The 27588-nt window shown below is 42.0% G+C and overlaps 1 protein-coding gene across 1 annotated transcript in view; it reads left to right on the top strand.

Annotated features, from left to right (window-relative positions):
• Window positions 1-11320: 11320 nt before the first annotated feature.
• Window positions 11321-27588, top strand: part of LY75 (lymphocyte antigen 75) — a 69605-nt gene continuing 53337 nt past the window's right edge. Inside the window, 7 exon segments of the mRNA XM_065413407.1 lie at window positions 11321-11374; window positions 11377-11599; window positions 16750-17121; window positions 20982-21155; window positions 21460-21624; window positions 22331-22441; window positions 25516-25659. Of these exon segments, the coding sequence (XP_065269479.1) occupies window positions 11321-11374; window positions 11377-11599; window positions 16750-17121; window positions 20982-21155; window positions 21460-21624; window positions 22331-22441; window positions 25516-25659 (1243 nt within the window).

The following is a 27588-nucleotide window of genomic DNA, read 5'->3' as shown; positions in this document are numbered from 1 at the left end:
TTTTGGGAGAAACTAATCTCAGAGTCCTGGGGTTTACGAACTATATCTCCTGCCTCTGCTCCTTCTCCTTGAGTGACAAACACCAGCATTGTCTGGGAGAAGCTCATGTCTCTGCTAAGTGCAGCTTCTCCCGCTCCTTCCCCCCATGAAACCCCAAGGGACTAAAGGTCAATCTGACTGGGAAGCACTTTATGGAGAAGTCCATAAGACCTCAGTCAGATTCTGGTCAGGGAGACGCTTGTGTATATCAGCTTCAACCGACGAGCATTGCCATTTGAGCATGAGCTCAGGAGCGGAAGCTAGAGCTGCTAAGCCCAAAGAGTCATCAACTAGGGCTTCTCATGAGAGTAAGGGACACTCTCACAAGCACAAGAAGAGAGACCCTGCCAGGTCTGCCTCTAAAAAAAAAAAAAAGCATCTGTCCCCGACTCTGTCCAAGTCATATGTGTCCTCATGCACAGGTCCTAAGGGCTTAGACCTGTATAAAACCTCCAAACACGAGGCACAAAGGAGAAAGGATCTGCTGGTACTGATAATGGCTCCGGTTCATAAGCTTACTGATCAGCACCCACCAACACCATCAAAGAGTATATCTACACTGCAAGAAAACACCTCTGGCTGGCTTGTGTCCGCTGACTTGGGCTCACAGGGCTCAGGCTGCAGAGCTATAAAATTGCAGTGTAGACATTCAAGATCAGGCTGGAGCCCAGGCTCTGGGATTCCACAACGGGAAAGGGTCCCAGAGCCTGGGCTCCAGCCCAAGCCCAAACATCTACACTGCCATTTTATAGATCTGTAGCCCACGCCATGTGAGCCCGAGTCAACTGACACAGGCCAGCCATTGGTGTTTTACTGCAGTGTATACATACCTTAAGAGTTCCCAGTTAGACTGTCAGTACCAACCCATCTCCAACTCACTATCCACCATGACCATGGACCCGCTGGATCCATCAGGCCCAACTACCAGAACACTATGTACTACAGAGCAAACCAAAACCTACATGTCTCTGGAGAACAACATCCTTCCCTACCCTCAATCTCTTCTTCTTTCAGGTCCAACCCTCATGAGAGACATTCTGACACCAGAGGAGGAATCAACCTTGAGGAGACAGCGATGCTCCTCTCTCCTGTGTGCAGGCAAGAGCTTTCACCCATCAGTACTGACCACTCTACAGGTTGAACGAGAACCCGTTTTCTTTTCTTTTGAAACTCCAGATGAATCATCATCCCTAAGTAAGGGGTGAGTTAAGACAGAGACTCAAGGAGATCTGGGATCTGTCATTCACCCAGATACAACTGTTCAAGGAACCAATGGTATCCTATGCCAAGGGGTCCCCCAACCAGCCAACTCTTCATATTGGCCCTGTTGGGGTCCATGGAATCCCTATGCTAGACACCTCTGATCCTTTCATGAGTCCCACTGACCCTCTCCTACATTACATCAGCCAGCTCCGTTGGAGCATGAGGGAGAGAAAATCAAATTGGATCCACAGGTACCACAGATGTTTCATCATCCTCTCCAGATGAGGCAATTGTTCCATCTTCCCCATCTCCGCCTGATGACCCCAGGCAATATCAAGAGCTCCTGCAGAGAGCAGCAAATGATCTCCAGATTCCATTTGAGGAGGTCCAAGATACTCAGCATCAAGGGTGTGGTGAAAGGGACTCTTGTTTCAGGTTCATCTACAGGAGAGAGAAGCCATGACCTTGAAGGGAATTGTTACTCTGGTGTTTATGTGGTCTCCATCTGGTGAGTAAACAGACCAGAGCCAGGCCTGTAGGCAACATAGGTGAAGTTCATTTAGGCACTTAGGTTACTCCTGCTGGATCAGACATGGAAGAGATGTAGAGTTGGAAGTCATCAGCATTACAGAATGCTTTCCAGCCCTTGTCTCCTCACTAACCCTCCAAGTGGCCTCCTATTCATACTGAACAATAAAGCTGACAATATCAACCTCTGGCCACTAGAGAGATCCCTTGAGGCAGTGGAACAGTATTCTCAGAAAGATAAGAATGGAACCTTCTTGAGCAGCTCCAGCCACATATACTAGTGTTCACAAACAACTCAACAATGTCTTATGCTCAATGGTATCAAAGACTGCTGACAGGTCTGAAAGAGTCAGCATGGGCACTTTAATCTTCATACAGTGCTAGGAGCAGGTCAGCAACTAACTCAGAAAGTACAGTTTTAATCCCATCCAAGTCTATAATGAGACTGACTGGAAATCTGAGGCATCAAGAAACAGCCACCATTACCTTGTCACAGCCATCTCACTGGGAAGTTAGCCAGATTTGTCAACATCAAGAGTTGGTTTCTTGACCATGGGTCTCACAATAGCTTCTTTAAGGGAGGCAAGAATGCTGCCCCTCTCCGATAGGGAAACACTAGCAATCTCAACCAGCAGTGGAGCCTGTACTTCCCTCTGGCCTTCATCATCTAGGAAAGCCGGGCTCCTATGTGCAAGTTATGGAATGAAGCTGCCTCAGCACCTCTATGACCTAATATTGACTGTAACACAGAGAAAGACATGATGTTTGTCCTAGGTGGTTTTGTTTCTGCAACAGCAGATATCTCAGTCTGAATCTCAGCAATTTTATCCGCAAAGTAATATGACAACTCTTCACAATGAGAACAACTAAAATCAGCAATTAAGTAGAAATTGCAAGGATTCACCACTGGCTGTCAACCACTCTGAACAGTTCACTGTGCAAGTTTTTGCAGACATTCTGGTGGAAGTGAAGAAACCTTCCTAGCTTCCCACATATCATATGATTTTACAAACCCTATATGCTGCAATCAGTCAGAGACAACAAGAGACTTCCTCAACCAATGTGCCAACTTTCTACCATGGCATTTCATCTGTTGCAGTACAAGAATGCAGAGAAATACTTGCCAGGAAGTTCCCCAGCTTCAAAGGGGAGAAAGAAAAATATGTTCAAGATCAAAAATTTCTATGCATAGAACATGCTACTGAGCTGGCCTACAAGGCTACTACCTTCTCTACATTTAAACCCCCTCGTGAAGATCCTCTTCTATAAAGCCTACAAGAAACTAGCTAACTAAGACATTTATTTTATACCATTAAAAAAAGCTTCACTACACCATGCTGCACAGTAGCCCTCAGTGAGATACCTCATTATGAGCCTGATCCGTATAAGCAGAAAATGCACACTGATGTCAAAGGAGCTCGATCAGGACCTATCTTACTGATATTACCCCTTTCCTTTCCTCTCTTCCCCAAACTTGTTCCTAGTGTCTCATTACCCCCTCATTGCATCTTGTCTAGTATTAATTTTAACATTCTTCAGAACAGTGACCATTCACCTTATTCTCCCCTCACTTATGCCAATGTAAATAAGAATCAGCAGTCTGAGTCAGATACTATGTAAAACAAAACCCTTAAGTTTGTCCTAAGGAATTCTGTGAAAATTGTAAAAGAAATATCAGAAATCCGTAAAAATCCAGTTGAAAAATTAGATCTCTTACCTCTCAGTTACTTTGCTGAAGTTATGCAACACCATGATTTCATAATGCCTTCAAAGACTGTGCTGTTGCTGCTGGAACGGGAAGTCTAAACAACAACAAACCTATTTTTCTTTGATTTCCCCTTTTTATTCAAAAATCCTAAATACTCTAACATTTAAAAATAATTCTTATGCATACAATGTTTGGTTACAAAATAAGCCAACAAATTGAATAAGAATCTAGAAGAATCTAGAAGAAGATCATATTTAGAGACTAAAGATCTTTGATGTCATCTCTTTTAACTTCTAACCAGCTGCTGGCTGTGTGTCACTTACCCCTGAATGTCACCAAAACTGGTTATATGGTCACCAACAGGGGCAGGTCAGCCAAACTCATGCATCCCTCCAAAGACATTCATTTGGCATTCAGTCATAGTTAAGATGAAAGTTGCTATTGTCACATTCTTTGCATCCTTATTTATCATACTAATTTCTGCAATAATAAAAAACAGTATTGACCCCAAACCAGACAAGTGCAAACTTAATCATGTTTTGGAAAGTTTTGTGTGAAAATGTTTGCAGTTTTACTCAGACCAAACTTCTCTATATGTGAAATAACAATTAAATGACTTTTAGTATTTCAGGTAAGTGATAAAATATGAATCTCTGCATGTTTTCATTGCAAATATGTTTTCACTCAGCAATGATTCTTTTTTATTTAAAAAAAATCAGAAAAAGGACCATTTTCATATTTGTAACAAAAGTTGAAAATGCTATTTTCGAGGAATGCATTTAATTTCGCATGAATATTTCAAATGCACCCAAATTTATTATCATTTTGCAGAATTTACATGTCCCAACAATGCCGAAAAATACACACAGCCAAAGAGCCATAAAAAGAAAGTAATTTGTATTAAATTTGATAATCCAACCATACTTTTAAAGAATCCCCCCAAGTTGTGCTTCAGAACTCCACTTTCATTTTGCATTTTTAGTGAGAATAGTGTTAGCAGATGCTTTATAAAATACAGTTATGGTTGATTTCTGACAGATTGAAGATCTAGACAAGTCCCTAACATTTTACAGGCGGTAGACAGAACCTCTCTTTGCTCATAACTTCAGCAAAAGACAAACCAAACTAAGGGCTTCGATGCTCCACCTTCAAAGATAGCCATTACATGGAAACCAACTATTATCCAATTATAACTAATAAGTCTGCATTTATTGTCAGATTGCTTGATTTTGACCAGTTCCTCTGGTCCAGAGGAGATGCTCACTGTTATTTTGTTTTTGTTTTTCAGTTCTTGTTACTTTCATCAAAAATTTTACCATCTGAGTCTTTATTCCAAACTCATAGCTTACTACAGTGTAAGCACCTTTGACCTATAATACCCTTTCTTCTCACACCTCTGCCATGCAGATTACACCCATCTATATTCACATTCCAGTTATGAGATTAGCAGATTTTAATTACAGTTTGCCCATTAGATCAAAATCTCTAAAATTTAGAAGTGTTTCTGGTTCTTCTTGTTTGTTTCTCAATACTCCTTGTATGCATGTAGACACATTAGTATGCTCATACTCTTCATCTTGTTTCAGAACAACTCCATTGTCAGTCTTTTTTTGCTGGAGGCACATGCCAGATCATGTGAGTTAACCAAAAACTCTCCTCCTCCAGAAACCTATTTCAAAGCTCACCTAACAAGCCCTGTCCATTTTGAATCCAGAAGGTTGGCACCCCCATGTCCTTAATTGCATACAGTCATGTCTCATGGCAGATGTAATTCCAGAGCTTCAGAAATCCAAAATCCTCTCTCCATCACTGTTGATGAGCTGGAGATTTCCATTATCAGTCTTCCTTCTCCATTTGCGCTTGTCATCAGCATGGTTGCTAAAGAAGATAACCTGCATGGATCCCTTGCTCAGATGCTTGTCCAGACCTCTGAGGTCATTCTCTATTACCTAAAAACTTCTTTTACAAGTGTCAGGTGTCCCCATATGAATTATGATCAGTAGGAGTTGCCCAACATTTTACAGAAATCTGGAACCCTTACTGCTGATATGCTGGCTCTCAGGAGCCAGCATATCAGCATCTTTTCTTTGTTTGGCTACAGGTTCCAGGTTTGATTCTCATTTCTACTAAGGCCCTTTTACACTGCTCTGGCAGTTTAAAGGTGCCATAAAGGTGGGTATTTTCCACCCACTTTAAGGCCAGAGTTGTATAAAATGGCTGTAGTGTAAATGAATAACAGGCCCATTATGTTCCTCATTATAGAATCACTAAACAAGATAATTTGCCCCTCTCTCCAGTGGCTCCATTTCAGTGCTTGTGCCTACCATTCACTGTTTGGGGTGCTGACCTCATCTGGGCTCTTCTCAGTTGGATCCTCTTCTGTCAGAAGCAAATATCAGTTTTAAATACATGCTTCCCCTCTGTTCTTCCCAGTTTTTAGTCTTCCTTGTGGTTGCATTCCTCCATCTGCTTTCAATTTCCACCTCTGTCTTACCCAGGGCACCCCACCTTCCCTGTGTCTCCTACTTTTATTTAAATGTTGTGTTTATATTCCATGGAAACAAAACACGATACTGTACTTCCTTTTTTGTATTATCAGCTACAATAGCTTTCTCCATATCTCTCTTGGTGATCATTCCTTCTATCCAAGTTGGCATCCTAGCTTTTTCTTGGTGGCTTAATTACTGTTCTTGCCCACACAATCTTTTCCTTCAGAATAGAAATGAGCTTGCACTTCATAAATAGTCATTATTCATTTAAAAATTGTTTTTGAAACTTTTACAATATACAAACATTAAAGGACATAAAACCTGGGTATATAAATTAATATACATCGTGCTTTTGTATGTTATAATAACAAGTGCGTCTTTTAGCAACTTTCATCATCAAAATGCTTGTTCCCATGTTTATACACTGAGCAACAAAGCAGTTTACCCGAGCAACTAAAACAGGTGTGAGTTCTTTAACTATTTTTTTCCCTGACTTTATAACTGTCTGTCCCCAGTTTGGGTGGGGGGTGAGGGGAAGACGAATGTGTTTTAACTGGCAACTGAACATCTGCAGGCTGCATGTCTACTGCGCTTATCTCAAGATTTCAATATATTAAGTATAAAAAAGTCATTGCTGAAACATAATAAACTGTACAAACATTCATCTTTAGCACTCCTAAAACGTTCTTTTACCTTGAGACATGAAGGAGCAAGGCCTGTGATACCAATGATTTGGTCCCTAGTGTGATGTCTTGTAGACAGCTATATGAAAAGAGACCACAAGCTGGAACTGTATTTTAGGGGAGCCAAACATGATACTTTGCACAGTTTAGATTTCAGTAGATTTTAAATTCTTTTCTTAACTTAATATACATCATTGTTGGTGTAAGTGCAGTAAATATGCACCACATAGCATTTGCTACAAACTTAAAACTATGTTCCCCCTCCTCACCCAGACTGGAGACAGACCGTTGTAAAGTTGGAGGAAAACAGTTAAAGAACTCACACTCATGGGTACAGGTGTCTGTGCTAGTGATTCTTGTTACGATATTGTATGAAGAGAGAGACATCATATAATGTCTAGGGTGACCAGATGAGAGGAAGAAAATATCGGGACCCATCGGGGGGGGGGGGGTGTCCGCCGGCGGAGCAAAAAAAAAGCCGGCAGAGCTAAATATCGGGACAAACACCTAAAAATCGGGACGGTCCCGATTTTATCAGGACGTATGGTCACCCTACATAATGTCTCAATATATTTTTAACTTTAGTTTTAATCTCCCTCCCCACCTAGGGTGACCAGATGTCCCGATTTTATAGGGACAGTACCGATATTTGGGGCTTTTTCTTATATAGACTCCTATTACCCCCCACCCTCGTCCCGATTTTTCACACTTGCTGTCTGGTCACCCTATCCCTCCCCCCAACATCAGGGGGGAGGGATAGCTCAGTGGTTTGAGCATTGGCCTGCTAAACCTAGGGTTGTGAGTTTAATTCTTGAGGGGGCCACTTAGGGATCTAGGGCAAAATCAGTACTTGGTCCTGCTAGTGAAGGCAGGGGGTTGGACTCAACTCAATGACCTTTCAGGGTCCTTTCCAGTTCTTTGAGATAGGTATATCTCCATATATTATATTATTTATTATCAGAATTTCCAATGAGAACTGTGCTCTCCCTCACTCTGGTTTAACTGTTTATTTACAGCTCTAGTGTTCCAGAAATTTTATATCTTGTTCTAATAGAGCAGTCTTAATTTTAAGGCAACTTACAGAGAACTCTCTTCCCCCTCTGCTTGAAACGTTTTTAAAAAAAATCATCTCTGGAAACACCTGCTTCCTGACTCAGGGCTCATTGCTCAGTTCCAGGAAGAACATAATTTTTGCTCCCTATACAGTTTTGTTTGTATCCCCCCTTTCTGACAGTTAGCTCCCAACATCACACCTGACAGCATAATATTCAGCCTACCTACATTCTCAATTGGGTGTCCAAATTTTAAAGTGACTGGGTATATTAGAAATGTGTAAAATTGTAAGTGGGGTTGATTTAGATACTGATCAATGATATGTCAAATAGCTCAGCTCAGCTGGTGTTTATTAGTCAAAAATAGATCAGCACAAACAGAGAAGCAAATACATACCAGTCCCTGGGAAACGGCTCTGCAGCTCGAATCTGTTCCAAAGATAATAGAAAACACCCTAATTATCACAGACCTTTCTTCTGTTTCTTCTCTAGTTTGTACCTCCTGTTTTTCAGAGTACAGAGAGACACCTACCCCAAATATTTCTAGGGCCAACACCAATTATCCTGGCATCTTATCTAGCCCAAATATTCCTGATATTTGTGCCCACCACACTAATTATGAGTTGGCAAACCTTAACAAAACACACATCTCATTTCTGACAGTTCCTGCATATACAAGAAATTGGGGTTATACAATTTTTTCTGGCTAATACAATTCTACTGTAAAGCTTAGCATACCTAAAAAGGTATACGAGTTTGGTTCATAGTTATATAGCTTAGCATAAACCTTCTAAAATGTAAGGTAGTGGCTAACAAAATAGATTCAATGTTGCACCTTCCACCATGATGGAAATCTGACTTACTCCCCTTAAATGGTTTTGTCTTCTAAATTTAATTATAATAGATCCCCCAATAATATTTTCTGCAAATTTTGAGTGAGGGAATTCCTTTCCTAGCTGGGGCCCTGCCTATATAGATATCCCTGGATCACACAGTATATCTCTTCATAAATGGATTATATTTTATTTCACGCGCCTTTTTGTTTGGGAAGGCTTTGGGTTTTTTTTTCCCCTTTAAGTCTTTTTTTTATTTTCTGTGACTCACTTATCCCATATGCTCATTTTCTTAGCTGCAGTTGTTTCAAATCAGAGAGGCCATAGACACCTGGATTTTATAATCTGACAGTTAACTCCCCTACCAGTTCCTTCACAGAGTGACCTTTCTCCTCCTCATCATCTGTGGGAAGAAGGCATCTGTTTATTCCTGTGGATTGTGTCTACCACACTTTGTGTTCTTTCTTCTTTATGCTTTGATATGGCTCTTTGGCAACTAGCTTTCCATTACAATCCGAAGGAATACCACTCATCTCCCCAACCTGCACTTGGTAAAACCTTTTAGAGCCAACTTTTGATGGTCTTACTCATGTGAGTAATGGCTCTGAAGTAATTTGTTTGGATGGCACAGCAGCAAAATGCTATCACTCAACTGGAGTTAAATGATTTTTTAAAACTCTCATATGTTAATAATGTACATAGACTATATAGCACAAATCCAGCCCCTCCTCAACAGTCACAGAGGGCCTTGATGAAACAAATGCAGTTCTGTTGCAGAAAGGATGAGGGAAGAATTTGGGATCTTCACATGGGGATTCCACACCTCTGCATGTACACAGAGAAGACCTCTGTGTACATTCCTTGTACACTGTACTCCTCTTTAGGGGGAGAGCACCAGCAGCAGAGGCTATTACAGCCCTCAGGACGTAACAGTGTCACAGAGCAGTTTCATTGTCATGCTGCAGCCTCAGGAGAGAGTGCCCCAATTGAGAAATTCAGGCACAGCCCAATTTTTAGGGCTGTATGTTGGGACAAGAATTTTCCTCACAGATTAAAAAAATAAAATTAAATGAAAAGGCTTTCTGTGTGTTTGATAGTGTCATGTGGCTTATTATTAGATTGTGAGGCAAAGCCATGTTGATGTCAAAGGCTGTAATTTCCCTTATTGAACTGAAGTAATTCAGCCACGAAACACCAGTGAGATACAAAGGCAGCTCAGGCTTGACTCAGAAAGCCTTAAAACTGTACTAAGGAGCTAAGGCCTGATCCATCTTCTACTGAAGTCAATGACCAAACTCTCCCCCTTGAGCTTCTTTCTTCCGTCATTTCTCCTTGTCCCACCTTCTCCCCTTTAGTCCTCACTGCCCACCTCACTGCATTCTCACCCTCGGCTTCTTCCCTCTCTCATTCTCTCCCTTGGTCCTCTTTCTCCCTGAAGGTTTTTGTTTTTCTTTTCTGAGAATAGACTTGATCTACTTGGCATGTTGCAATACCATAGGACATATATATCCCCATGTTTTTCTCTTTCCCTTTTTAACATTATTGTCTTAAGCGTGGCTCTCTGTAGTGCCTCTTTGTTTAGACCCAAATTTGCCCCCATCCCATAAGGATCTTGTATTTCTCTTTAATTATTACCATGCCCCAGATACTCATCCAGTGTAAATTATAATAGTTCCAGTGACATCAATGGGGCTAAACAGATTTACACAGTGGAAAACCTGGCCCATCATTATTATGTATTATTTGTTAATCACCTGGAGGGTCCAGGCTCTATACAAGACCCAGTATTAGACCAATCCTTGCTCCAAACATTTACATTATAAACATAGGCTGCCACCAAAGCTCTGGATTAGAACATCAGCTGGAAATTCCAGAGCTAGCTCTGGTTCAGGCTCTGAACTTAGTATTATAAGATCATCTTTAAGTGTGGCCTCCATCCGTCCCCCAATAATGCTGAATCAGACACTATTTGTTGCCAACTCCTGTGAGTTTTGTTGCAAATGACATTTAGGGCTGGTGCTGGTCCCTATCTCCAGCCCTTTGGCAAGTTCAGAGGTGGCAGAACCCCCTCTGATTGGCTGCCTGCCCCACTTACCCACCTCCTGGGGAAGAGCAATCTATCAATCAGAGCTGCTATAGGAAGAGTGTGCTCTCTCTCTCTCTCTCTCTCTCTCAGCAACACCAAGCCATTCTCACAGGACCCCAGAAGCTCCCTCCTCCCCCTTCCTTCTTGTGAACAGCTGGACAGGCCTCTGCTTCTCCTGCTCCCTCCTGGGCCTGGGAAAGGGCAGAGAGGGTGAAGTAGGGTTGCCAATCCTACAGTATTGCCTTGGAGTCTCCAGGAATGAAAGATTATTATCTTTAATTGAGGATTGTCATGTGATGAAACCTCAAGGAATATGTCCAACCAAAATTGGCAACCCTAAAAGAGCAGCTGAAGATGCACTCCCAGCCCAGAAAGGGGTTAAGCTGACTGATGCGGGGGCTGGAGCTGAACTGATGCGGGGGCTGGAGCTGAACTGATGAGGGCTGGAGCTGAACTGATGGGGAGGTGACATGGGGGATGAGAGGAGGTGACATGGAGAGCTGCAGCTGAACTGCTGGAGACTGATGGGGGAGTAGAAATAAAATCCTGTGCTTTTAAAGCTTCTCACACTGTTCCTTTTATGTGTGCCTCAGTGAGGCCCTTGTTCCCCTTTGCACCCCAACCAGGGGCCTGAATGCCCTGAGAGGTGTGATCTTAAGTAAGGTCCGTGGTGAAACTAGTAGGGTAAACGCCTTAGACATGCTTTCGCCCGGCAACAACTTACCCGCCCAGCCTGGAGTCAAGGAGAACACTCTGATTGGCCCCAGCCTCCTCCAATGGGTTGCAGCGAGTGCCCGTGGGACTGGGGAGTGTCACTGAGCGGGGAAGCGCTCGGGGATCTCTCCGGGGGTCGGGCAGCTGCCTGTCGTGCTCCGCATTCGCCCTGTGAGAGGATGAGGAGGGCGCCCGGGCGCTCGCTGGCCACAGGCTGGGTGGCTCTGCTCGCAGCCTGCTGCCTTGCGCGCGGGGCATCCGCAGGTAACGCACCGCTGGACTTTTACCTTTACCTGCTTCCAGGCACTGCCCCTGGCCCAGGTCCTTGGAGCAGCGGGGCCACAGCCCCGGGGAGCCTGAGCCCAGCCCAGGCAGCTGGGCACCGGAGAAGACTCGGGAGCTGGGGGAGGGAAGAGACTCTGCAGGGCGCTGCGCTGTCCCAGCTGCGCTTTGGTGGCGCATTTAGTTGCAACTTCAGGACACTTGGGGGAGCGGGCGGACAAACGCCTGTAAGTAGCTGGGAGGAGCGAGCGCCTGTGGCGAGGGGCAGGGTCCCCTAGTGGGAAGGGATGTGCGCCCCGTGGAGAGGTGAAGGGGTCCCCACTGGGGGGAGGGACCGTCCCAAGGACAGGCGAGAGGGCCCCACCGTAGGAGTGAGCGGGGCAGGGCTCACCTTAAATGCTAATTCACTTTTACTTTCATTCCCGTCACATTTGCGGCGAGTCCCCTCCGCCTCCTCCACCATGTAATCGTCCCCTTTGCGTCTGCAGAAATAACACCGCCCTAGACGGGCCATGTCCTGGCCTCAGTACATGGAACCGAAACACCCAGGGAAACCCAGCCCCGAGAGATGAGAGTTCGGGTCCGCAGTATAAGGAAGTGGCGCAGACCTGTGCAGCCGGGGAATTTCAGCTCGTGCGTTTGTGTTTGTTCACTGCTAGGCGAGGCAAAGCAAACTCTCCTGCTAGGGCCAAGGAAATGGAAGAAGTTTAGTTTCGATATAATGTGACAAGGGCAAACCAAGGTATTAAAAGCAGTAGAGGCAAATAGGGTAGATAGCAAAGTCCAAAGAATTGCGGCCTGCTTAATTCCTAGTCTGTTTCACTCTGGAGGTGACCCTGCTGCTAGAAAAGTGCTGGTGCTGATGTGTTTAGGATTGGGGCACTAGGGAGTTCTTCCAGTGTGTAGTCCCACTCTCAGGTGCTGGACAAATTCTTCTGGCAGTCAGGGTGGATCCTACGCAGATCAGCTGCTGATTTGTTCATCCAAATAGGGATATTTTAGAATATTAAGTATTTGGTGTGGCAGATTAGCTTTCATTGGGCTCTAAAATTTAAAATAGTCTAAGGCTGATTTCTCATGATCTGATTACCAGTTTTATTCATACACAGGTTGGTTGAACAATTGACAGTTGTTACAATTTGATGAATGTTGTCATCTGATGTTCATAAAAAGGACTTTGAATTCATTTGTAACTCTACTGAAAAAAGGTCCATATCACCAAAGCCATTCCAGGTATTCCTGTTGGCAGACTCAGAGGAGAAGCCAGAGATTGAATAGATTCATAGATTCGAGGACTGGAAGGGACCTCGAGAGGTCATCGAGTCCAGTTCCCTGCCTTCATGGCAGGACCAAATACTTTCTAGACCATCCCAGATAGACATTTATCTAACCTACTCTTAAATATCTCCAGAGATGGAGATTCCACAACCTCCCTAGGCAGTTTATTCCAGTGTTTAACCACCCTGAAAGTTAGGAACTTTTTCCTAATGTCCAACATAAACCTCCCTTGCTGCAGTTTAAGCCTATGGCTTCTTGTTCTATCCTTAGAGGCTAAGGTGAACAAGTTTTCTCCCTCCTCCTTATGACACCCTTTTAGATACCCGAAAACTGCTATCATGTCCCCTCTCAGTCTTCTCTTTTCCAAACTAAACAAACCCAATTCTTTCAGCCTTCCTTCATAGGTCATGTTCTCAAGACCTTTAATCATTGTTGTTGCTCCTCTCTGGACCCTCTCCAATTTCTCCACATCTTTCTTGAAATGCGCTGCCTAGAACTGGACACAATACTCCAGTTGAGGCCTAACCAGAATAGAGCGGAAGAATGACTTCTCGTGTCTTGCTCACAACACACCTGTTTATGCATCCCAGAATCATGTTTGCTTTTTCTGCAACAGCATCACACTGTTGACTCATATTTAGCTTGTGGTCCACTATAACCCCTAGATCCCTTTCTGCTGTACTCCTTCCTAGACCATCTCTTCCCATTCTGTATGTGTGAAACTGATTGTTCCTTCCTAATTGGAGCACTTTGCGTTTGTCTTTGTTAAACTTCATCCTGTTTACCTCAGACCATTTCTCCAATTTGTCCAGATCATTTTGAATTATGACCCTATCCTCCAAAGCAGTTGCAATCCCTCCCAGTTTGGTATCATCTGCAAACTTAATAAGCATACTTTCTATGCCAATATCTAAGTCGTTGATGAAGATATTGAACAGAGCCAGTCCCAAAACAGACCCCTGAGGAAACCCACTTGTTATACCTTTCCAGCAGGATTGGGAACCATTAATAACTACTCTCTGAGTACGGTTATCCAGCCAGTTATACACCCACCCTATAGTTGCCCCATTTAAGTTGTATTTGCCTAGTTTATCAATAAGAATATTATGCGAGACCGTATCAAATGCCTTACTAAAGTCTAGGTATACCACATCCACCGCTTCTCCCTTATCCATAAGACTTGTTATCCTTTCAAAGAAAGCTATCAGATAGAGAAGGTGCCTGTAGATGGAGAGCTGAGGCATGCTGGTTGAAGTGTGGGAAGCTTTTCTAAATTCACTTACAAAAGATTTTTTTTTTTTTCAAAATCCACTATCCCTATCTGTACCCTTTACTATCCAAATGGCTTGGAAAAATCACATTGCCTTCCAGCCTGGGAAAGCTTGCCATAGCTGCAGGACAAAGGATGCTGCTTTTCACATGCCCAAGAGACAACCAAAATGCACAATATATCTTTTTCTCTGTCTTTATCTCATCAGGTACTACTAAGGTGCCTATCAGAACAGTATCTAAGTGCTGATTACATCTCAGTTGTAATTCCCAATCTCTGCAGATGTTCCAACATAGTCAGATACTGAGAAGAGAAGGATTACAACTCAAGTGGATACTTAAGCTATGATTTCTTGGTGTTTCTCTGTTCTGCACTTCTAGTGGAAGTACAATCTTGAATCTTACCTTTTAAGAATCATAGCTATGTAGGGCTGGAAAGGACCCTAAGCAGATATGACCAGGCCAAACGTGAGTGGACCTGTGACACCAGCCAGGCCACAATGCCTGGAGTAGGAAACCGAGCCCACCCAGCCCTGTGGAACAGGAACCGCAGGAGCTGCTGCTGTGGGGTGTGTGTGGGGCAGACTTGCTGTGCAACCCCCCTCCCCCGAGCCTTTCACACTCCCAGGAGTAGGACCCATCCCACTTTACCACTTGAAATGGGGGAGGTACGTACTCCTCTGCCAGCATAGTTGCGACAACACTGGGGGTTTTGCTGCCAGAGCTCTATCAGCTGGGGTGTTTGAATTTTTTCACACTCCTAGCTGACATAGCATATGTGAACATAACTTTATAGTGTAGGCCTTGCCTACAGGACAGTTTTACCATAATACTGATATAGTTAAACTGGTATAACCCTGTGGACACCCTTATTCTGGTATAAGAATTGTTTGTTTGATTTTTCAGTTTAGCCTCAAATCCTTCCCACTGACATAAGATATATTGAAAAAAGGCCAGTCAGTATCCACAAGGGAAGTTATACTAGTGTAACTATATCCTTTTAAATCCACACCTTAGGTTATACCAGAAAAAACTTTCCCATATAGGCAAAATCTAAGTCACTCTTGAAGGGACCTGGGCCCCCTAATGCTTCTGAAAATGTTACCTTAGCCCTAAGGCTGGTAAGTGTTGGGTAAATATTTCAAGCCCTGGTTAACTGTATGCACATTTCCAAAATGGGATAATTGTCCATTATTATATGATGGTTATTATTAATTAATATAACAGTAGCAACCAAGAACCCCAGTCTGGATGCGGGTTCCAATGAGCTGGACACCATACAGCCACACATTCAGAGACAGTTCCTGCTGATTAGCAGATAAAGATGATGATGATCATTATTTATTACTGCTTGTGTATCAACTACAGCGTGCTAGTTGATTTACCACAGGCATGCAAACAAGGTCCCAGACCCAGGCAGTTTGCAGATCAATCCAACATTTGATCCAGTGTGCACTGACGTCAATAGAAAGACTCCCATTGACCTCACTGGGCTTAGCTCAGCCCTGACATTGTAAACTCATTTTATGCGCATTTAGAAAGAATTATTTTTGTTTTATTAACAGAAATTTTTCACTAAGGAAGATGAAATTAAATGTGCTACTAACACTAGGGTTTATGTAAGTTGTGCCAGTGGTAAGTAAGACTGTGATTTTGTCACAGAAGTCACAGTATCTGTGACTTCCAAAGACCTCCAGGACTTCAGCCCGCAGTGGCTGGGAGCTGCCGGATACCCCTACCGCTGCAGCTTCCAGCCGCCGCAGGGGACCCCTGCAACCCCTCACCACCATGGGCGGCAGGGGATACCCGCAGCTTCCCACCGCCGCAATGGCAGTGGGACCCTGCAGCCATCTACCGCCATGGCGGCACGGGTACCCAGCAGCTCCCAGCTGCCCTCAGCCCCCGGCTGCTGCAGCGGCAGGGGGACCGCAGCAGCTCCGCGTCACAGGCGGCAGGTAGATCCCTGCAACCCCTGGCCACCATGGGTGGCAGGTTATCCCTGCAGCTTCCCACTGCCGCGGCAACAGGGGGACACCCCACCCCCCCAGCAGCTCCGGACGCCGTGGGCAGCAGGGGGACCACCACAGCAGGTGGGATCCCTGCAGCCCCCAGTCACCCATGGCATTGATCCCTGCAGCTCCCCGCCACGGCAGGGGGACCCCCTCAGCCCTCCACTGTTGTGGTCGGCAAGGGGATCACTGCAGCTCAGCTGTGCCACAGAGTGTGGGGGACCCCTGCAGCTCCCAGCCTGGGTGAAGGGGGACCCTGGCGCTCCAAGCCCCCATGAGTGGTGAGGGCCCCAGAGCGCCTATCCAGCCCCGCAGCTGCCCAGAGGTTTCCCATTTTGTCATGGATGTTTTTAGTAAAAGTCAGGGACAGGTCACGGGCTTCCCTGAATTTTTCTTTATTGCCCTTGACCAGTCCGTGACTTTTACTAAAAATATCCATGACAAAATCTTAGCCTTAGTGATAAGCAATCGTATATGTACTGCAATTGCTAGTCCTTTCTGGTAGAGCATATCAGAACTTGTCTTAGTTTTAAAAACAAAATTTCCCATGTAAATCACACGTGTATTTATATATAGGTAATGGTGCATTTACCATTCGCCATGAAAAAACCAGCAAGTGCCTACAAGTTAAAAACTCACATATCATGGCAGCAGACTGCAAGGAGACAGATGAAACTTTGTGGAAATGGGTCTCCCAAAATCGCCTTTTCCACTTGGGATCCCAACAGTGCCTTGGATTAAATATAGCCAAACCAGCATCTCCATTGAAAATGGTTAATTGTGATTCACAACTTCTGCTATGGTGGCGATGTGTTGATGCTTCCATATTTGGTGCATCCCAGTACAAACTGACTTTAAAAGACAATGTTGTGACTGCAAGTATAAATTCGTCAGACACCTGGAGAAGAAGTAACTCTTCCGATGATATTTGTGAATACCCTTACCGTGGTAAGTCTGTGGTTTCGATTTTGTTCTGGAAGAAGTAGGAGATATGGTGATGATTTTCACTAACAATATGTGGGAGTATGCCAACTTCTAAGCGTTTGAAAGACTGATAAAGGAAGGAAAAGTTTGCCCCAGAGAGATAATGATGTTCAGGTACTGCAAATTTATAAAGTGGTGTTTATTGATTGATTAATTACAGAGAAGTGGTGTCAAGTAAAAGGCTAGTTTTGTACATGTACACCTACCATTCTTTTGACAGCATCCCTTTCATATATGAAACACTAGCCACCTTCTAGCAAGACTGTAGTTGATAGGCCTTTTCCTGTCCCTGTTAAAGTCAGTGGAAGTTTTGCCATTAACTTCATTCAGACCAGGATTTCAGGTTTTTTTTCTTTCCCTACCACCCTAAATCTGTTCTTGACGCTGATTAGTAGGAGTGGTGATCTGAAAACTGTGTAACTGGTTATCTGCAATATTTTTTGCATTTAAATAAACAATATTTTAACCATCATAATTGGTGGATCACTGTGCGAAAGTTCACGAGTAAATAGTTTTTCATGGAGAAAGTGTAGATTGACCTACTTTTCTCCATAACAGCATTATTTTAACTTTTTTTTAAAAGTCAGGCCCTTAATAACAAACCACTAGCTGCTTGGTTTGAAAAAAATAGGCCTGGATTGTATCTTTGCCACAAGCCCTGTATAAAAGGCAGGAAATAGCTGCCTCTGGAGTAGTGCAAAGAAGGAACAGAGAGACAGTTTTTGTCTTTAATAGTTTATTCTCTGCTATCTAGGTAAAGGGGAATAGTCTGCACACTGTGCAAAGCCAAAAACAGTAATAGTTCAATACCAGACAGCTGCTGAGCTGATTGGAAGATGATCTCATGCAACATGCTCCAAAACTCTCTATTATTAACTATTATTTTATTTATTTTATTTATTATTAAAATGCTTTGCATTGATGATACACACAAATAAAGACAGTCCCTGCCTTTCTTTCCAGGATCCCAGGATCTTCTTCACTCTTCTCCTTCTTGGTGCCATGCAGCTTACCAAAATTACTGCTACTGCCATAGCTAGAGTAACCTATTATAGGGCTTCTGATTTTCAGTTTTATCCAATAAACACCAGTAAAAAATTCCTGATACAGAAAAGGAAAAAGAAATTGGTGTTTATCCAATAAACACTAGAAAACACAGAAATTGTTACTTGTATCTAAGGGCTTGTGTACATGGAGCAGTAAGATGAACTATGAGGGTGTGATTTCTAAAGCGCACTACTGTGTTGTGCATTAATTGGTCCATATTGATCCTGCTGGTGCACATTAAAGGTTCCCTAGTGCACTTTAACATAGTGCTGTTTGAAACAGTACTATGTTAAATAGCACCAGGGAACATTACAAAAAGCTTACTCATGACAGTATATAATATACATTATTCATATGGTATATGTAAAAAGAAAACCCTGAAAATCCCATCTACATCAAACTCAACAATTACAAAAATAACCCCCAAAATGAAATTAATATACCCTGTAAAACAAGCCCTATGTATTGTTATTACTTTATTATTATTATTATTATTATTTATTTTATTTATTTGCATCACAGTAGTGGCTCAAGTCAGGGATTGGGGCTGCATTGTGCAAGGTGCTGTACAGACATATGATGAAAAGGATGGTACTGCCCCCAAAAGGCTATACAAGCTTTTAGATGACAAGAGACAACAGATGGATATAACAGACACATGGGGGAGTGCACAGTGACAATGAGACTATTATGTTGAGCATAAGAAGCAGTGGTTAAAGCACACCAGCTGCTTTGCTATTGTCAAGTGTTCTGTAGGCAACATGGCAGAAGTGAATTTTTAGGAGGGGTTTAAAGGAGGACAATGTGTCAGCTTCATGGATTTTTACAGGGAGTTCTGGTCATGCGTACTTACCCTGCAACTCACACGTGTTTGCCACAATAGGAAGAGGATCAGCTTCCTATACCTGTTTGGAAGTTGTAGGGAACCTATGCCCACAGTGACAGCTTCCAGCACTGTTTTTACAACTATCGTCACGATAGTAAATGAGCACCTCACAATCATCCATTGATTTTATACTCACAACACCCCTCTTAGATAGGGAAGTATTATTATCCCCATTTTACGGATGGGGAATGAGGCACTGAGAGACACGGGTATTTAAGTGCCTAAAGAGGCAGATGAACACTGAGGCCCAGATCTTCAAAGATATTTAGGTGTGTGACTCACTTAGGTGCCTTAAATAACTTTTGAAGATCTGGGCCCTAGTGTGATTTACAAAAGTACCTAAGGAAGTTGGGCACCTGTCTGCATCTTTAGACATCGAAATACCTTTGTAAATTTGGCCCCAAGTAACTTGCCCAAGGTCACACACAAAGTCTGTGGCTAAGCCAGGAACTGAACAATGGTCTCTGGAGTCTCAGTCCAGTGCCCTATCTAGTAGACCATTCTTCCTCCCCTCCAAGACATTCCCCTATCAGAGATCTACTGGGGGAATCCCTTTTTCCTCTTCCTGATCCTTGATTTTTGTTTAGGTTAAGAGGACTCTTAGGGGAGTCCTGAGGGTCATATGACTCCTCGCCCTCTAACAGAGGGAGCTGTCACTTAGGCCATGTGTACACTTCCGACTTTTGCTAGCATAGCTGTATTGGTCAGGCATGTCATGTGGTGTGATCCCTGATGGACATAGGTGTGCTGGAAAAAGCTCTAGTGTAGATGTAGTTTTGCTGTGACCTTGCTGAGAGAGCTTTGCTGGTATATTATACCAGAATAGCTATAGCAGCAAATTGCTCCTAGTGTAGATCTAGCCTTGGGGAAAAGTTGCTGCAGGCTACAATGTTCCTTTAGCATTTCTTCCCTAGTTGACTAACAATCTGTCATACAGAGAATAACCTGCCCCTGCATGAGGAGGAAGGGGGTGCTTTTGAATGTGTTTAATGTATCCCCCCAGTGCTATAGCCATGATGACTCAGATTACTACATTGACATGGCAGTCAAACTTGGTGCACTCTGTATCTCTGACTCTGGGAGCTGTGTTGTATTTATTGCTTCTGAGAAGGGAGTAGTGTAATGCCTCTGTAGTCCAGCAGGCATGGAGTCAAATTTGGGCTAGGTAAAGTATTCTATAAGAGCCCTTTATGGGTGATATAATACATTTTACAATTTCCATTAGACTGGGCAGAAAGTAATAGCAGTTAACAGTAATATACAGCATTTTCGTGTTTGTTTAAAGGGACACCATCAACTTGAAATCGAATCCAGGGGTCCCATACTGGGGTGTGGCTCACTTGTGTCCTCAGAGCTTTTGGTGGTGCTTTGTGGCTAGCTGGCCCCGACTCCTTGTGGGAAGGATTCACAGGAACAAAAGGGGAAACTAACTAAGGTGATGATCCTGCAAATGCTTATATGCATGCTTAACGTTACATGTGTAAAGAGTCTTATTGAACTCAGTGGGATTACTGAAATGCATGAAGTTCAACACAAGTGTGTTCACAGGATTGGGGTCTAATTGACCATACAGGAAGCATAGTGAAACTGGCTAATACACAAAGTAATGGCTGGGGAGTGGGGAGGAACAGAAAAAATATTTTTCTTTAATCACTTCTAGTTATAGTATTATTATGTGTTATTTGTAACAATGGAGTACAATATTCCTAGACAGTAGTGTGATTTGGTAATTTTTAAGTTAACATTCTCCATGTAAGTAGTAGCTTTTATTTGCTACTCTTTTCTTCCTCAACAAACTTGTGAGAGGGGAGTTTTAGATTATTCATTCATTATAATGCTTTCAGGTGTGTTCAGATTTCTCTTTCAAATACTAAATCTGCTTTTCCTACAGAGATCTATACGAGGGATGGTAACTCCTATGGAAGGCCCTGTGAGTTCCCCTTCCTAGTTAATAAGACATGGTATCAAGACTGCATTCGGGATGAAACACACACAGATGGTGAATGGTGTGCCACAACCTCCAATTACAATCAGGATGCCAAATGGGGAATCTGCTTAAAACCAGGCACGTAGGTTTTCTAAATAGCTGTTCTAACAGAGTTCTGCAATTTCATGTGTGTACAGCTCCATTTTATGGTACGATATCTGCATACTAAACTCTTTTTAAATTAGGTTTCACTGATATTGGAACATTGATATAACAATCAATACAAATATACTCTGTAATATGAGTGATTTTAACATACAACTAAAACACTTCCTTGCATTTTCCTCTGTATTACAATAATGTTCACTAAAATGTTTGAAAAAACCCAAATGCAGTTATTGTTTTGCTATAGTCACCAGTATCATGTGTTTGTGTTAAACAGAGGATGGTTGTCGTGATACCTGGGAACACGATCCAGGATCTGAAAGTTGCTACCAGTTAAACACACAGTCTGCTCTTTCTTGGAAAGAAGCCTATATTTCATGTCAAACACAAGGGGGAGATTTACTGAGCATCACAAGTACAACTGAATTAAGTTATATACAAGGTAGGTATAACTGTCTGTAATAAATGGATGAGAGGAGTATGTTGGCAGCAGAATATCAGGAACCCCTGACAAGTAGAATAATTTCAAGATAGCATTAAAATTCTCTGGCATGTAAGATCTCTTGGTGCTGTAATTTGTATAATAGGAATGAATTACTAATCTAACCTGAGATTTTCTCATGTAGCTCATCTGATTGTATTATAGTGTTTGTGAATGTAAACAGAAGTAAACGGCCAGTGTCCACACACAAAATGCAGCATGAGTCAGCATGACAGTTTAGTGTCAGTGCAGTGCATGGGATCCAGGCTTGGATCTGGAAATCAAATTAGTTATATCCATTCTAGCAGTGCACTCATCCCTTGAGAAAGAGGGTGTTTTGTGCCATTGACATGTAATCACTTGTGCAGCCATACAGGGCTTTATTCAGGCTTGGACTGCAGGAGGTGTCACTGTGTCTGAGTATGGGAGAATAAAACAATCAGTTTCTGGAGGGAACAGGAGGAAGAAACAGAATTCTGTAACATATTAAGGGCCAAATTCTGCCCAGGGACCTTACCTTCTTCTGACTTCAGTAGAAGTTGCACATCCATATTCAATGCAAAATGTTTCTCTATTGGACATATTTTCAGTTAGCTCCTTAGTTTAAAAACAACTGTTTAATGGATGGACGTAGTTTTAGTTAACCATTTTTAATTATTAATTCCAGCTAAAGATGGCATTGCAGAGGCGTTTTGGATTGGCTTAAACCAACTGGACATTTCTGGAGGCTGGCAGTGGTCAGACCACACACCTTTGAACTTTCTTAACTGGAATCCAGGTAACCATCTTTTCAACTGAATGAACATATATTCATAACACACACTGGAACTTTACTTCTCAGCTTCTTTTATTGCACTTTACCAAAGAGAACATTATTGTTCCATTGCTGTAAAAAGTTGAAAAACATCCATAAACATTTTTCTTAAAAGGTGAATTCTACTATTTACACAAGTTTCAAATTATGGAAGATTAGGGTTAATAAACCCCAAGTAAAAAAGACAACTTTTAAAAACACCTTCAGTTTGAGATTGTCTGCATATTTGGTGCAGCTCCAGGGTTCTTTGACAATTTCTTCTTCCCACTGGCAGAATGGATGAGATTTTCTGCACAAATTGTGGAATTCAAAGATATGATTATCATAACGACTGTAATTCACCACATTATACTGCTATATGAAGGCATACATATTTAACAGCATATAAAATAACACATATGTGCCAGGGACCTGGGATAAATGGCAATAGAAGCCTGACTTGTGCAGTTAAACTCTTAACTTTAAGGTTACATTAACTTGTGGCTTCTTAGGAGGTGAGGTAGAAAGACAAATTTTGGGAAACTTATTTTAATTGCTCAGAGTTCCATTGAAATCAGTGAGAGTTTTGCTCAATTAAGTAACTTGGAATTTGAAGTCTTGCATTTGAAATCTGGTTTCATTTGTTGTGGGTATTTATGAGAATCTTTGCTGTATAACTGAACATTAATACTAAGGCTCCTGCCCCTCCCCAAAGTAAGTCTGTCTAGTCTTTTTGGAACTGAGCTCTCTCTTTTTCCAGCTTATTGAATAGCCTCTTGTTCCATCAAATGGTGGCCGTTTGAGGAAGCAAATGAGAAGAGAGATAAGATGTGGCTTTTGTGAGAGTTTATTATTTTTGGATAAGTTTGCTAAGTAGAGCTTTTTATAAGATTTGCCACATGAAGCATTTCTTTTATCATCTCTTCAAAGTCTAAGGACCCAGCTTTGCCACTTTTACATGAGTCACACCTTATTTGTGATTTCAATGGGACAATTTGCAAAGCAGGGTGCTGTTCATCATAAGTAGGGCTGTCAATTAATCGCAGTTAACTCACACGATTAACTCAAAAAATTAATCGTGTTCAAAAAAATTAATCGCTATTAATCGCACTTATAACAATAGAATACCAATTGAAATTTATTAAATATTTTTGGATTTTTTTCTACATTTTCAATATTGACTTCAATTACAAAACAGAATACAAAGTGCACAGTGCTCACTTTATAGTATTATTTTTGATTACAAAAATATGCACTGTAAAAATGATCAAACAAAAAAAATAGTATTTTTCAATTCACCTCATACAAGTACTGAAGTGCAATCTCTTTATCGTGAAAGTGTAACTTACAAATGCAGATTTTTTTGGTTACATAACTGCACTCAAAAACAAAACTGTGTAAAACTTTAGCGCCTACAAGTCCAGTCAGTCCTACTTCTTATTCTGCCAATCGCTAAGACAAACAAGTTTGTTTACATTGACGGGAGATACTGCTGCCTGCTTCTTACTTACAATGTCACTTGAAAATGAGAACAGGCATTCGCATGGCACTTTTGTAGCTGGCGTTGCAATGAATTTATATGCCAGATATGCTAAACATTCGTATGCCCCTTCATGCTTCGGCCATCAATCCAGAGGACATGCTGCCATGCTGATGATGCTCGTTAAAAAAATAATGCGTCAATTAAATTTGTGACTATACTCCCTGGGGGGAGAATTGTATGTTTCCTGCTCTGTTTTACCCGCTTTCTGCATATATTTCATGTTATAGCAGTCTCGAATGATGACCCAGCATATGTTCGTTTTAAGAACACTTTCACAGCAGATTTGACAAAACGCAAAGAAGGTACTAATGTGAGATTTCTAAAAATAGCTACAGCACTCGACCCAAGGTTTAAGAATCTGAAGTGCCTTCCAAAATCGGAGAGGGACGAAGTGTGGAGTATGCTTTTAGAAGTCTTAAAAGAGCAACACTGATGCGGAAACTACAGAACCCAAACCACCAAAAAAGAAAATCAACCTTATGCTGGTGACATCTGACTCAGATGATGAAAATGAACATGCGTCAGTCCGCACTGCTTTGACTCATTATCAAGCAGAACCCATCATCAGCATGGAAACATGTCCTCTGGAATGGTGGTTGAAGCATGAAGGGACATATGAATCTTTAGTGCATCCGGCACATAAATATCTTGCAACGCCAGCTAAAACAGTGCCTTGTGAACGCTTGTTCTAACTTTCAGGTGACATTGTAAACAAGAAGCAGGTAGCATTATTTTCTGCAAATTGTAACCAAGCTTGTTTGTCTGAGTGATTGGCTGACCAAGAAGTAGGACTGAGTAGACTTGTAGGCTCTAAAGTTTTACATTGTTTTATTTTTGAATGCAGTTTTTTTGGTTCATAATTCTACATTTGTAAGTTCAACTTTCGTGAGATCTTGCCTCTCTCATTATAAAGACAAAAAAACTTGATGATAAAACATAAAGCAGTGCATATTACCAAATGATTTCTGTGGCAAATGTAGTCACTATTCTTTCGTTTTGCTTTTACTGTGCTTACTGTATTAATACAGACTTTCTGTTTTGGTAAACAGTATATTGGTAGTTTCCAATTGAAACTCCTATGATCGTAACAGCAGGTATTTGTAACTGAGCTACCTCTAAATATACACAAGGACATTTAAGAGTTGACTTTTACTTACAATTATTTCATTAATTCATCTCCTTTTATCTGTTGGCTTATGTCATAGCTTAAATTTTCCTTGTGTTAATTGTAGTTTAGATAGAATATTCTGCTAGGTCTTGTGGTTAAAGTACAGGACTAGGAATGAGGATTCCTTAGCTCTAGTCCTGGTTCTTTCAGAAGGCTTCCTATGTGACCTACCGTAAAACAAGTTCCTTAGGCCAAAGATTGTAAAGTGCATTATGATCCTCAGATGGAAGAAACTACAGAAGTACAGAGTATTATTATTGCATCAAAAAGTGTGAGACAAAAGAAGCAATAATCACCTTCACTTTATATAAATCTGCACTCTTACATATAGTTCTTTCTCTCCCAAAGACATGCAAAATGTGTCGCCTTTGGATGGGTCAAGTTGTGTGGCGATGAATGCTGCCTCAGGTCAATGGCAGAGTTACCACTGTGGGACTCCACTTCCATATGTCTGCAAGAAGCCACTTAACAATACAAAATCAGAATTACCAGGTAATCCATCTCTATGCATCTGCGTTTCTGGTCAATATATAGTGATATGAAGGTAATGTCCACTGCTGCTGTAGTCACCTGCCAGTGTTAAAGTAGTGGTCCTCTCCCCACTCTGACCACATCAGCCTCCCTCCCCAAAATCCCTTTGCACTGAGTCCCTTCTTTTCCTACATCAAACTCAAACTTTTTGCCTTCCGTTTCAAGACAGTGCAGGATCTTCCCTCACCCTCATCTCCCATTTCCTCCTACTTTCTCAAACATTCCCTGAGTGCTTCCCAGTTGCCTCCTCCATACTGCTTTCTTTATCATATTTTCCTATTTTCAGCTTGTGGCTTCTTTCATGCTGTACCCAATGTTTGGAAGTTCCTATCCTCTAGGCAGCCTTGCTCATTCAAATTCTTCTGAAAACCCATTTCCCTCACAAAGCTTGCCTATATTGACAAGACGTGTGTTTTAGGTGGATTGAGCATAGGGAACCTGATTCAAAGCCCATTCAACTCAATGGGAATCTTTTCATTGACTCCACTGGCTTTATATCAAGCCCAGAATTGGAATCCAGGAACTCCTGAGTTGGTGTCTGACCCACTGTATAATCTTTACCTCTTTGATACTTCTGCAGAGGGGTGTGCTGAGAGGTAGTTAATGTTTGTACAGTGTTTTGACGATGTAAACTAGAGAAGAGCTAAGTGTTGTTCCGACACTAACCTCATTACCAGTTGTGTCCTCACACCTCCCATACCTGAACTGTGTCTCCTTGTTTGGTTTTGTATGAGTTAGTATATAAGCTCTTTGAGGCAGGGTCTATGTCTTCTCTTCTGTTTTATAAAATAATTTGTGTAGTGCTGTAAACATTCAGTAAGCTTCTAGGAAAGGCCTGACAGGCTGTATGAAAAAGTAAGTTTACCTACGGTAATATTCCACCATACAACTTGTGATTACTTCAAATGTATTTATGTTTTATGCTGTGTTTTAATTCAGTTAAGCTGAACCTCATTGGAGGTTGAGACTATTTACAGGAAACCTACTTGGGAGAAAAAGCTAATAGGTACTTCAGGGCTGAGACTGGGAATTTTTGTGTTTTCACAGCATTAATCTTGAGGCCATTCAGTGATACCACAATACATATAAATAATATTATATACTTGACATGCATTCCTTCTAAATCAAGCTGCTGAAGCTGAGGGAGTGATATACTGGCCGCTAACAATGAAGTACTGTAGCTTTGTTTTTTAGCTGCTTTGGCTGGGTGTTCTAATGCAGTTTCAAGGGAAGATGTGGCAGTGGTCGTTGTTTCTCTGACAAATACCTTTCACTTACATCACAGTTAGGGTAATGGATAACTTTTACTTTCCGTTGCAACTAGCTGCATTTTCTTTGCCCCTTCCCTACCACCCATAAATATTACTAATCACTGTTACGGCTTTCTCCCCTCCTAAACCAGCTGGATAGATGCAAGCCCCACATGTTTCTCTTTGACCCTTGGCTTAGGTTCCAACGTTGTAAGAGCCATGTTACTTGTTTTTATTAACATTACCTCTCTCCATTTTACTTTAAGTCAATGATGTTTGTAATAAGTGTGAGACATACAGAAATGCTGGTAGAGACTGAAGCATTTTCTGTGCGCTTCCTGTTAGAGCGATTTCTGTACTTTGGGAAGAGAACTTGAACAGTATCACCGAAGTAGAATTCTCCTTCCATTTGACATAGTTGGGGTAGCTACTTTTTAAAATGGTCCCCTCTTCTCACTGAATCGGAGGGTACAATGTGGGACATTGAGATCGGAGCCAGAGAAAGAGGAAATATTAACAGTTACCTGCTGAGTGAATACATTATAATTCCTCTGTTTTGGAAGCTTCAAGATTCTGCAAGAAAACATTTAACAAACTTTTAGTTTATACAATAATCTGTGTAACTCACATGGCATGTAAT

This window comes from Emys orbicularis, chromosome 11 (assembly GCF_028017835.1).
Source record: "Emys orbicularis isolate rEmyOrb1 chromosome 11, rEmyOrb1.hap1, whole genome shotgun sequence".
NCBI classification, from domain to species: Eukaryota; Metazoa; Chordata; order Testudines; family Emydidae; genus Emys; species Emys orbicularis.
The sequence above is the reverse complement of the archived record's forward strand: the minus strand, read 5'-3'. Positions and strand labels throughout refer to the sequence as shown.